The following is a 13,580-nucleotide window of genomic DNA, read 5'->3' as shown; positions in this document are numbered from 1 at the left end:
TTCCTTTTCCACACTATCAATATACTCTCCCCAACACAGGCTCTGATCTTGGGAGCTGCAGCAACTGCATTATTATCGAGAAACGAGTTGTCCCTTCCCTCCGCAGAAATTCAGTTCTAGTACTACTCCTATTGTAGTGCCGGCTAGAACAAACACCACTTTTCTGAAGTAGACCTTCAACGTGTCTGAGCTGCGTAGAGGTTCATCTGAGAACTGACTTACAATTTAGAAAGCGCCAAGAGACCCAGCCAGCTCGTAAGAACTCACTCGTTAGCCAAGCAGACCGGTCTTCATTTTCCTTTCAAAGAGAGAGAGAGACTTAGTTTTGTCAAAAAAGTTTATTTCTTTCTTTATTTGATGGATGAAATTTTCACTCAATTTAAAAAAAAACAAGATACATGATCATAGCCGACGCGGCGCGTTTAATCTCCACGAGACTTCAAGGCTTTATATATAATCCTTTATTCGTACTTTCTGATGAGCCTTGCTCAAAAGAGCACCAGTTAGTTTGATTTGAGTGTTTCTATCACTGGTAAAATCGTGCCTGCCACAAAGCAGAGATAAGTATTCTCCAAAATGGCGCAGTTTGCCCTCAATAATTCCCAATTAATTATCGATGGAGCAAGTCGTTCGGTCCGATGTCCGAATTCGTAAAGTTGCAGGCAGAGCTTCTGTGAATTTGAGTGGGAGTATTTCCTCCAAATACATGGGACTTCCAAGGGAGCACGTTTTCTCCCAGTTTGGCATGCCTCTACGTCCATTCATTTGAATCCGAGTATGTCCTACATCATCAGAACCTTTTTAGGGAACAAAAAAAGCCCCATCAATTTTATGATATCTTACAACTCGTTCAACTCTGCGCTACCCCAATTACTAAGTGCATACTATGCCCACCATATTATTTACAGTGTAGGTGTCAGTCAGTCATTTGTAGAGCGTGCTACTCACCCATGAGGGTCTCAAGGCGCAGGGTCAGGGGGGGCTGCTACTGTTTGAACATACAAGTCTCCTGAAGGTCAGCAGGTCCTGGGTCTGTCGCAGGTGGATAGTGAGGGAGGGGGTTCTAGGTCTTGGCGGCGAGGTGAGAAGGATCTGCTGCCAGTGGTTGTTCGGTGGATGTGTGCAACAATGGCGAGGTCAGTTGAGCGAAGCTGGCGGTTCAGGGTGTAGAAGGTGTGTCGTTTGTTGAGGTATGCTGGTCCGGCGTTGTGGAGTGCTTTGTGAGCTTTGGTGAGGAGCTTGAAGATGATCCTCTTGTTGACTGGAAGCCAGTGCAGGTTCCTCAGGTGGTCGGTGATGTGGCTGTGGATGTCTAGGATGACGCGTGCAGAGGCATTCTTGTATGCGTTGTAGTCTTCTGGAGTTTAGCCGTGGTTTCCGCGTATAGGGCGTTGCCGTAGTCCAGCCTGCTGGTGACGAGGGACTGGGTGACCATCCTACTGGTCCGGTGGGGATCCATCGGTAGATGTTGCGAAGCATGCGGAGGGTGTTGAAGCAGGAGGAGGAGACGGTGTTGCCTTGCTGGGTCATAAACAGATGAGTCCAGGATGAACCCCAGGTTGCATGCGTGGTTGGTGGGAGTCGGCACAGCTCCCAGCGAGGCCGATCACCAGGAGTCGTCCAAGGCGGCGTGGGTGGAGCCGAGGATGAGGACCTCTGTCTTGTCTGAGTTCAGTTTCAGTTACCCCTCATGCAACCCATTCATGTATGTCTTTACTACCAGAGTTCAGGGGAAGTCACAGAGGGATGTAAATGCAGTTAGTGTCAGAGAGACCCTTCTTCTACAACACTGATTAGGTTTATCGGTCATACTTTAAAAAAAGAATAATAATTTAAATGCACCACTGTTCTGCTGGGTGCCCTTGACAGAAATCCCAGATTGCAAGATATCCAATACATTTATTCTATTTTCCCTCTCAAAGTGTAACACCGTTTAAATCCGGTTCTCTCAAAGCTACAGATATGCTGAACAATAATACAAATCTTTAGGTACCCTGAAACTACAAAATCCCTGCTCAGTTGCGTTTACCTGAATTGTGAATGCGACTTACGTTTTTAGTGTGCCAGATGTCATCAGTTCCGTCACCAAGACAATGAATTTCTTTCCCTTCAAAGTTGATTCCCAAGAGTCATAGAAACGAACAATATTTGGATGCTGCAATCCCTTCAGCATGCCGGCCTCCTCCTTAAATCTTTGACGCTCAGACTTGGATAACTTCCGGTCCTAATTAACAGGACAAAAAATTCACATTTATAAGACAATATACTATATCACTCCATCATCTGCACCCTTTCCCCTAAAGATGGGCAAGCTTGACAAGAAACACACACACACACACACACACACACCACCCCCCAACAGAGAGACCGATTTTCAGAATTAATGAAATATTGTCAAAGCCAGTAGGTCCTTGATTTCAGTGGTGTTGCCAGACCTATTGGCTTTGCCAATGCTTATTTGCAGATGTGTTCCACTTAGGAAAAAGAAAAGCAAAGTGCTTATTTGGCAAAGCGGAACAGCACCTGCCAAGGAAAAACATATATATAAGTGCGATGACGAATACATGGGTATGCATTATTATCAAAGACAAAGCTCCGAGAAGGATATAGCGACACAAACACTACGAAAGTGAACGCCATTTCCTCTGACCCAAAAGGAAGAGCAGGAAAAGGAGAAGGGCAGTGCTTTAAATGGGCCGGTACTCACCAGTACGGAGTACCGGCACTTCTTGAATTTATCACTGAGTACCGTCACTTCTCTACTGCCGTGGAGAATACCGGTACCCATGAAACGCTAGGCTCATTAGCTGAGAGTGCTAATGAGCAGGATTGGAACAGGTCTGGCAGCCAAGGCGCCGCTTTTTCAGCCCCGATCTGAGACCCTGCTGAGCTACTCAGCAGAGCTCATTTGAATAATGTTCAGGTGCTCACCATCACGCTGTGTTTGACAGAGCAGGGTCCATTCAGGCCCTGTGCTGTCAAACACATTCACACTATGGGGTGCATTTGTGCAAACATAGGAATCATGGCAGACCCCTGGCAGTGGCAATTAAAAAAGCCATGATAGGTGAAGAGTATAAAATGGCTTTTATCATACTTGAGTCTTGTGTGTTGGCCTTCATTTTTATGCCTGTTTTTTGTAAAAAAAAAAAGAGAGAGAATCAAGACACTCTGGAGGTATTTAAAGAAAATGGGAGGCACTTTCTGTGTGCATGTCTGCTCGGCGACAAAGATTCATAAGTAACGTAAAAGGGAGGGTTGGTGAGTGAGTGAAAGGATAAATGTATAGATGAATGGACGAGTGAAAGAATGGATGGATGGGTGAAAGAGGGCGGATGATTGGATAAAAGGGCGGATAATGGGTGGCTAAATGAAAGATTGGATGGATGAATGAAAGGAAGTGTGGATGGTTGAAAGGGTGGATGATGGATGAGTGAAAGGGGAGATTGAGTGAAAGGGGAGATGGAGTAAAAGGGTGGATGTATGAAAGGGTAGATGGAATGAAGGAGTGAAAGGGTTGATGTATAGATGAGTGAAAGGATTGAAGGATGAGTGAAAGGGTGGATAAAGAGATGGATGAGTGGAAACACGGATGTATTGATAGGTTTGCAGATTAATAGGTTTGTATATGGAAGGGTGGAAAGACGGAATGGTGAAAAACAATGATGGATGAAAGACAATGTCCAACAGATTGTAAAGGTTAAATGGTGGACATCAGCAGGTAAATTATACGATGAAAGGATGAATGGATAGATCGATGGATGTTTCTATCCAGAGACTAGAGATATCTTCTGGGGAGGGTCATGATAATTTGCTTCATTTGCTTGGAGCCATAAGAGCTTTGGTTCAAAGTGAGGGTAATTTACAGTTTTTTCCTACTCATGCGCTCAAAAATAAATAGTATTGTGCCAACCCACAGCAATTAACAGTATCTCATTAAGAAGGTGCAACTTTTGCCGATAAAGTAGATCTTAACATATTATTGCATGTCTTTAATTTTGTTTAATGAGTTAACCTGCTTTGTTTATAAACACATTTCTCATGTGTTTCGGTATGTGCTGTAACTATTGTAAAAGTTAAGAATCGTTAGGTCTTGCCCTTAGCCCCGCCCACTCACTACACCTCTAGCTTATTTTAATGAGTACCTGCACTTATTTTTTCCCATTTAAAGCACTGGAGAAGGGTATTCAAGGCCCCAAGATTCGGAGTTGCAGAGAAAGATATCATACGACACCAGAGAAACTGTGCCAGCTGAGGTGCACTTATACTGGGGTGATGGAACAAAGGGGACATACTATCGGAAGCAAAGCCGGGGCGGCCATCTGCCCACAGGTTGAATAAATGAGACCCCAATTTTACCACACTAGGACAAATGTTTCTGTCCCGGATGAGAGAAATGTAGGTACTAAAGGTCCAGAGACATTTAAGTACTTAAAAGAGACTCGCAACTGTCTCCAAAGAAGAGGTATTCTGACCTCACTATCCATTAGCAAAGAACAAAAGAAGGGGGTTCCCCGTTGGGTTTCTTATAGATATAGGCAGGCCATAGGGGGAGAAACAACTGTGAATAGAACAAAAGAAAGCACCCTGCCTAGGGATATAATGGCCCTAGCTAGAGGATCCAAACAATATATAAAAGGGGTGATTAACCTAGGAGCTGACACTGCACACAACAAACACGAGGTCAATCCAAGTAAACTCGAAAGAACATATTAGAAATATATATATTTTTATTTCTTTTAAATATATTTTTTTAGAGTTGAGGTAACAAAAATATAAAAGGTAAATTGTACTTTAGTTTCACGTGATACATTTAGAGCATAAAAAGGACATACACTGATGTGAGGAAAAGCAACGGAAGGGGAAATTTGTACTGTATTAAGACCTACCCAGTAACAGCCACACACCAAACATACTATCACACTTACTTATATAAATTTTCACTCTACCTAATATTCTAACATTCAACTTTCATTCTTCCATTCATTCTTCTAATCCTGGCGTGTGCAACACATAGATGGTCAGTATGTTGCATAGATCGGGATGTTATTCCAGGCAGATGACATTAATACGGGTCCTGATGTAATTAGGACAAAGAACCGTATTCCTGGAGACACAAGCCGACGCGCGTTTCGGTGACAGGCCAATGAGGCCACACCTTCGTCAGGGCTGGGGGCAGTATACTGGGAGGGGCACAAGTATAAAATCTGAAAATAGAAAGCAAAAAGTCTTAATTTTATATTCTATATATATGCAATATCAATCAAAAAAAATTTATATTCAACATACAGTTTTCATTGTTCTGGTTCATTTTAACATTTTAAATACACATTGTATATTGATGCGATACACGTAAGGTTGACCTTTTGTAACTGTGCAATGTCAAACTACCTAGAGACACTCCCTGGAACCGATTCCCTATTGCGTGGAATCTGTGAAAGGCATAGCGATAGCCTAGGCTAAATGAACCGTAGAGCACATTTCATAACGGAGTTCATACATACATATTTTTCTGAGTATATACATACTTTCATTCTTACACACATATGACCAAATTATTACAGTAAGGCCCAGAATTCTACAAAACAAGTTGTTATAGTTATCTTCAATATTCGAGGTGAGCCTGACCTATGAATAGAACAGGAAGTTCCTTATTATATATAGAAAATTAGGGGACGGTTATTGGCATGATTTTTCAGAGGTATACAATAATATTTACCTATATTTTTTTATTAAAAGGAACCACAGGCGTACAGTTGGACCTGCTACGCTGGGGGGCTAATACTTTCTACTTCCATTGGCTGGACTCCGAAGGTATTAATCCTATGATAGGAGTAGATTAAGAACTTATTACATATGTTATTGGTCATGGCACAGATAAAGTTAAACATATAATCAGGCAGTTTCGGGGTATAACACATTTTTAAATCAACATTCTATATAATAAGCCTATGGTAGAGCTTTGTATTAATTCCAGATTCCGTTGCAGGTTGTCTTAGCTCATATGGTCCCAGATAACACTCAACAGATCGCTATATTTACATGAGTTATCAAAAAGGTCTTGTTGGCTAATCTCAGTTTGCAATAAAGGGGTTATCATATTGGCACAATATACCTGAAGGGTCTTATAAAGTGAAGTCAGGCGGTAGTAGGAGTAGATTAAACTTCCAGGCACAAGGGGTTAATAGTTTCCCAACCACTCCCTGTTGAGAAAGCAAACACGCTTATTATGGCCCTTATTAAACTATATGGTCCAACAGTTGGATAGGTAAATAGCAAAGCTTGATTACCTGGATATATTAGTTATCCAGAGGCAATATCCAGCGAAATTCAAATCGGGAACAGGAAGGTCTAAAAAGTGGTCTAAGGGCGCCGTATTTCTGATGGTTTAAGACGGCTGGCGGCTATCGGTCGAAATTTCTATTGGGAAGGGAGATGAGTGTAACACATAAGTATAAAATATCCCTGAAAGTTTTCACGTAGTGGAGAGCGATGTAGGTCAAATATACATACCGCAAAAAACGGTGCGCCACACGGAGAGCCACTGCTGTGTTTTCTGCCACAAGGGAGAACGGGTGAATTAGAGTCCTAGTGGTGATTAACAAAAAGAGGGAGCCCATTACTTGTATGATTCGCCCGATCCTGTCTAAAAATACCAGATAGTCACTCTGAGATAATAACCTTCACGGAATAGTCAGGCGTTTTTAAACGGTGTTCCGCCGACCTCACCGGTCGACCTACTGCCACGAAGGAGGACGGATCGATAAGGTTCCTAGTGGCGAATAACAAAGATGGAACCTGTTACATATATGGGTTACCCGATTCCGTCTAAACCCCAGATTACCGCTCTATGACAATTACCTTCAAAGAGTGGTCCGTCGTCTTTAAATGGGGTTCCGCCGACTGCACCGGTCGACCTACTGCGGGAGACAGGATTCTCGCCCGTTTCGTCTCTATTCCCGTTTAAATAGGGGATTGTTCGCGCCTCACGGAAAGCTGCACCAGCTGTGTTAGAGGTGCGCGGACATAGATGAAGGACTCATTTCTCCTATACGGCGTCCTGCCGCCATCTTGGGTAAACTAATAGGACGCTAGCACGCTGGTTACCTGCCTTACTTACACTGGAAGTTATAACGCGGCCATCTTGGGTAAACTGACTAAGAGCTGTCAAGCTAAGAGAAGGACCTGATGGTTATAGTAATTATATTGCGACCATCTTAGAATGGAAGGTTCCAAGTTCAATTAAGCCTAGAGGGAACCAAAGGCGTTATTTAGGGGTCCATTACATCAATCCCTTTTTGTCTCCCATATATTATTGGAGATACAATAAAAAAATATATGAAATATACAAATTTGCCAAGTATTTTTTATCCTCTATTTTCTATATAGTTTTTGCGTCAGATAGGCAAGGGATCCTGTGCCAAGGACATTATTTAGTCCTTTTTCTACAGCATTCAAATAAAAAATCCAAAATACCTCCAGTTTGTTTCGGAGGCACACAGGATCAGTTCCTGGGCTGGCCTTTATCTTTTCCAAGATAAACCAGCGAAGTTCCAGTTCTTTATGATCTTTTTCGAGCCAATGTGCTACCATAGGGGCTGCTGATTTTTGATTTCTAATGTTGGACTTATGTTCCCCTATTCGCACCTGGCATTCTCTACCGGTTTCCCCAACATATGGGAGATTGCACGGGCACAGTATCAAATAAATGATGTTACTGGTACGGCAATTGGTCATGGTGGCATTGCGTCTAACAGATATCGTGCGGGTGTTGGTACTAACAGTGTCACCAACAATGGCCAGTGGGCAAATATGGCATGTCCCACATTTGTGGTTGCCGTATACTGGTTCCAAACCAGTTATGGTGGTTTGGTTATTTCCTGGTGTTTCTTGAATTTTGCCCCATACCAGGTGATTTTTCAGGTTAGCATTTTTTTTTAAGGCAAAGATGGGACGGTTTAAGTGTGTCTTCTCATTTTCTAAATTCAAAATATGCCAACTCGAATTGATGGCTTGTCTGATTCTATGGTTCATTTCAGAATGACGGGTCACGCATACTAGTTGATTTAGTTTCTCAGAGTTTCTTTCCATGAACATCGCCTCTCTGTTGGTATATCTTGCTCGTTTAAAGGACTCTTTGATCAATCTGGGTGGGTAACCTCGGACACGGAGTTTTTCCTGTAGGATGTCTGCTTGGATCAGAAAGTCATGTAAATCAGTACAGTTTCTTCTAATACGAAGGAACTGGCTGTAAGGGATACTATCCCTCTGACTGCGTGGATGGAAGCTGGCATATTGAAGTAAAGTATTTCGAGCCGTGGGTTTTGTATACAAAGATACCTTAATGAGGTTTTCGCGATGTTCAATCCAGATATCCAGAAATTCTATTTTGGATCTGCTGATATGGCTGGTAAATCTCAAATTGGCGTCCGCCGCATTGAGCCACTCGATGAATTCACGGAGTTGATCTTCGGCCCCCTTCCAGATGAAAAAAATATCGTCAATGAACCGTTTCCAGCTCTTGACGTTTTCAAAGAAGGGGGCCATTTCGTTAAAGACGTTTGTTCTTTCAAACTCCCCCATGTATAAGCAAGCTATGCTTGGGGCACAACTGGCTCCCATGCTGACTCCAGAGGCCTGCCTATATAGGATATTGTCGAATTCAAAGTAGTTCTCAAACAGAACTATTTTGAGGCATTGTAGGATGAATCCATTATTTGTGATATCGGTGTGTCTTGAGAGTATGGTTTCGATAGCATCATACGCCCCTCTTTGAAGAATATTAGAATATAATGCTTCCACATCAAGGGTGACAATTATTTCAGAATTCTCACAGAATGGAATCCCTTCTACTTGCTGGATGAAGTGTCCTGTGTCCCGCACATATGATTCCAGTTCAGTCACCATCGGATTTAGAAATTTGTCAATGTACTTTGACAGTGGCTCGGTAGCAGAGCCAATTGTGGAGACGATCGGTCGCATGGGTGGGTCTGAGCTGTTCTTATGGGTCTTAGGTAACCCATATATAATGGGTATTTTGGTGTTACACGGGGTAAGAAATTCAGCTTCAGCCTCACAGATGTGGTTTTGGTTGACCGCTCTCTGAACCATTGTCAATATACATTTTTTAAGAGCGTTCTCAGGGTTCCGAGTGATCTGTATGTAGTGACCAGAGGAGGAAAGCAATTCGGTCATTCTTCTTTTGTAGTCAGTGGTATCGAACAGTGTGATCCCACCCCCTTTATCACAAGGCCAAGAAACAAAATTCTGCAGATAAGAGAACATCTGCCCCTTGGTTTACCCCTCATCTAAAAAAAGCACGACAAGATCTTAAGAAAGCAGAAAGAGCATGGAGGCGATCCTATGATCTTTCTGAGAGGCTAAAATTTAAGACGCTGACTCGAGCTTACCATAAATTAATTTGGGATGGTAAAAAATCCTATCTGGAAGCTAGAATAAATGAAGCGGAGCATTCTTGCAAGGAAATTTTCAGGGTGGTTAAAGATTTCACCTCCCCCTCTGCTTATACTCCGACCCACGCTCACTCCGAAATTTGGTTGAAGGAATTAGCTGTCTATTTTGTACAGAAAATTACCTCTATTCAATCATCTCTCCAGGCCACTTTCCAGCAGCATACGACAAGTCTGGGGTGTCCCTTGCCAGATCATGGCCCCTTTCTGTCCAATTTTCCCCCATTAGATCATGAGAGTTCTCTTGCTATACTGACAAGTCTCAAATCCGGATCTCCACAGGATCCTTGCCCTGCTAAGTGTCTAGCAAATATGGCACCTGTTCTTAATGATCTGATTAATCCCATTTTGAATCTGTCACTCTCTTCTGGGGTAGTTCCCAAAGCTTGGAAGAGTGCCATGATCTTGCCACTTATTAAAAAACCTGCGCTCGACCCTGTAGTCCATGCTAACTACAGACCCATCTCCTTACTCCCTGCTCTGGCGAAAGTGACTGAAAGGTTTGCTCACAGATCTATTTCCAATTTTATCGAGGAAAGGGGTCTGTTGCATTATACTCAATCTGGCTTCCGTGCAAATTTCAGCACGGAGACCGCGCTCCTTGAAGTCACAGATGCCATCAGGGAGGAGTTGGATGTTGGTAAAAAAGTGGTACTGATTATGCTGGATCTGTCGGCGGCGTTCGACAACGTTCCCCACGCACTTCTTCTCTCTAGACTCTGGGAGTTTGGTCTGCGGGGAACGGTGTGGAATTGGCTTAAATCCTTCTTAGCCGACCGCCGGCAGACAATCTGGGCGCCACCTTTCTCTGCTGAAATGTCACCTCTTGAAGTGGGGGTCCCTCAAGGTTCCATCTTGAGCCCCCTCCTGTTCAACATCTTTATGGCCCCCCTGGCAGTGACAGCGGAGTCTTTTGGCGCCCGGATTGTCAGCTATGCTGACGACACCCAGCTCCTCTTTGTAAGTAACAGGGATGGTCAGTTTGATGGTGTCCAGGTTAACGGATGTTTGAGTGCTGTTTTTGAGTAGTTTGGACGCCATGGGCTGAAGTGCAACACCGACAAGTCGGAGCTGCTCTTCTTTGGCTGTACATCTGAACCCGATTGGAAAACCTGGTGGCCGAAAGATATGTCTCCTCCCACTAGCTCATCTGTGAAAGCCAAAAATTTGGGAGTGGTGATTGACAACAAGCTATCTTTCGGACCACATATTTCATCTCTCACTGGGAAATGCTTCGGCATCCTGCGGATGCTTCGCAAATTCCTCCCCCTAGTCTCTATCCAGCACAGAAAAATTATTGTCCAGGCACTGATTTGCTCCAGGCTGGATTATGCAAACATTCTGTTTCTGGGACTTCCCAAATATCTGGTCAGGCGTCTGCAAATCGCCCAGAATTCTGCAGCCCAAGCCATTTTTGGTCTTCCAAGGAAAGCCAGAGCCACGGATCTTCTTGCCACATTGCATTGGCTCCCAGTTGCAAAAAGGATTCTATTTAAAACTTTGACCACGACTTTCAAGGCCTTGCATGGCATAGGCCCCAAATATATCACCAAACGACTGTCTTGGTATACCCCTCCCAGATCTCTTAGATCCTCGTCTTTATCAAAGATGAGTGTTCCCACTATCAAACGGGCAAGAGCAGGAGGACGGTCTTTTCGTCACTTGGCCCCTCATGCCTGGAATGATCTTCCAATCTCTCTAAGACAGACCTCTAGTCTTCTGTCTTTCCGCAAGGCCCTTAAGACTTGGCTCTTCCCGTAATCTTGATGCTGTTTCTGTGTTTGTTATGACCTTTGGTGTTATGTTTCTCCCCATCTTCGGTTGGGAGTCTTCGTTAAAGCGCCGGGATACTCTAGTGGAGTGGCCGTGCGCTATAGAAGTGTACAAATAACATAACATAACATAACATTAATTGTGATATTTTTGTTTGATTCAAGTTCCTTGAGGGCTCTATTTTCTGGAGTGGGCAAATTTGCTTTAGGTATAGGTACATATTTTGTCATTTTATTGATTTTATGCATGACTGTCTTTTCGAAAATACTTACCTCCGGTCCCACCATTTCTAAAGAGGGTGTAAATGAGGAGGGAGGTTTACAACCAGATCTATTGTTGTTGTTATCAGTAGGTGGCGCCTCTAGAAAAAACTTTTGAAGGCGAACCTTCCTGAAAAATAGCTGTAGGTCTCTATTCAATTCAAATTTGTTAAAGTTGGCAGATGGTACAAAGGATAGGCCCCTCGATAGAAGTTGGATGGCCATTGGGTCTATGGTTTCACTGGCAAATTGAACACGGGGAGCCCCCTTATGTTCGCCAGCACAGATGATGGCGGGTCTGCACATACATCTGCGGTTGTCCGCGACCCTGATGGTAGTTCCTCGTTTGTGGGGCTCTCGACGGTGGACGGGTGTTGCCCCGGCGGTTCCCTAAAAAACGATTCTGTTGGTAATTGCGATCATACCCTCCATTTCTATTTCCTCTGTTGGAATTATGTCCTTGATTGGGGTTGTGTCCTTGGTCATAGCTAGGGTCATATTCTTCGGGGTATCCCCCTCGGAATCAGTCGTTTCTGAGAAGGTGGTGACTTTCCTTCCTTGGCCCCATCTAGGTGCCTGTCCTCGAGGTGCATTCTCTTCTTGGGTGGTATAAAAATTGGTTCCCAGGTAGGGATAGGCCCTTTCCTGGGAGAAAATTCGAATATCCTTCCTCAGTTTTTCAGTTTTTCTTTTGAGTAGGTATTCGGAGAAGGATTCCAGTTCAAATTGGATCTCCTCAAGCTTCCTTTTCCCCTCATCTACTGCACCCCCCTCTTTCAGTTTGTCTTCCAATTCTCGTATTTCCTTATCGAGGATGTCAATCACGGCCCGGGCCGTTTCCACAATAAGCATCATCCAATCCCTGGAGCAACGGTTGGATATAAGGGCCCATCGCTCCAGGAACTGTCTGATTTCAATGAACATCCCTGGGATGTTGCGGACTCTAAGTCCGATAGGGATGGTACCAGCTCGTAAATAATCGAGCATGAATTTGGCATGTAATTCTGTCCTAACTATTAACCCCTTGTGCCTGGAAGTTTAATCTACTCCTACTACCGCCTGACTTCACTTTATAAGACCCTTCAGGTATATTGTGCCAATATGATAACCCGTTTATTGCAAACTGAGATTAGCCAACAAGACCTTTTTGATAACTCATGTAAATATAGCGATCTGTTGAGTGTTATCTGGGACCATATGAGCTAAGACAACCTGCAACGGAATCTGGAATTAATACAAAGCTCTACCATAGGCTTATTATATAGAATGTTTATTTAAAAACGTGTTATACCCCGAAACTGCCTGATTATATGTTTAACTTTATCTGTGCCATGACCAATAACATATGTAATAAGTTCTTAATCTACTCCTATCATAGGATTAATACCTTCGGAGTCCAGCCAATGGAAGTAGAAAGTATTAGCCCCCCCAGCGTAGCAGATCCAACTATACGCCTGTGGTTCCTTTTAATAAAAAAATATAGGTAAATATTATTGTATACCTCTGAAAAATCATGCCAATAGCCGTCCCCTAATTTTCTATATATAATAAGGAACTTCCTGTTCTATTCATAGGTCAGGCTCACCTCGAATATTGAAGATAACTATAACAACTTGTTTTGTAGAATTCTGGGCCTTACTGTAATAATTTGGTCATATGTGTGTAAGAATGAAAGTATGTATATACTCAGAAAAATATGTATGTATGAACTCCGTTATGAAATGTGCTCTACGGTTCAATTAGCCTAGGCTATCGCTATGCCTTTCACAGATTCCACGCAATAGGGAATCGGTTCCTGGGAGTGTCTCTAGGTAGTTTGACATTGCACAGTTACAAAAGGTCAACCTTACGTGTATCGCATCAATATACAATGTGTATTTAAAATGTTAAAATGAACCAGAACAATGAAAACTGTATGTTGAATATAAATTTTTTTTGATTGATATTGCATATATATAGAATATAAAATTAAGACTTTTTGCTTTCTATTTTCAGATTTTATACTTGTGCCCCTCCCAGTATACTGCCCCCAGCCCTGACGAAGGTGTGGCCTCATTGGCCTGTCACCGAAAACGCG

The 13,580-nt window shown here is 43.1% G+C and overlaps 1 protein-coding gene across 5 annotated transcripts in view; it reads right to left on the bottom strand.

Annotated features, from left to right (window-relative positions):
- Positions 1 to 13,580, bottom strand: part of WNK1 (WNK lysine deficient protein kinase 1) — a 1,566,458-nt gene that overhangs the window by 1,296,029 nt on the left and 256,849 nt on the right. For all 5 annotated transcript variants that reach the window (XM_086952842.1, XM_086952840.1, XM_086952841.1 and 2 more), the window contains exon 2: positions 2,052 to 2,224. In XM_086952842.1, coding sequence (XP_086808968.1) covers positions 2,052 to 2,224 — 173 coding nt within the window. The remainder of the gene's footprint in view (positions 1 to 2,051; positions 2,225 to 13,580) is intronic.

The sequence above is a fragment of the Lissotriton vulgaris genome, chromosome 1_2, assembly GCF_964263255.1.
Source record: "Lissotriton vulgaris chromosome 1_2, aLisVul1.2, whole genome shotgun sequence".
Lineage (NCBI taxonomy): Eukaryota > Metazoa > Chordata > Amphibia > Caudata > Salamandridae > Lissotriton > Lissotriton vulgaris.
The sequence above is the reverse complement of the archived record's forward strand: the minus strand, read 5'-3'. Positions and strand labels throughout refer to the sequence as shown.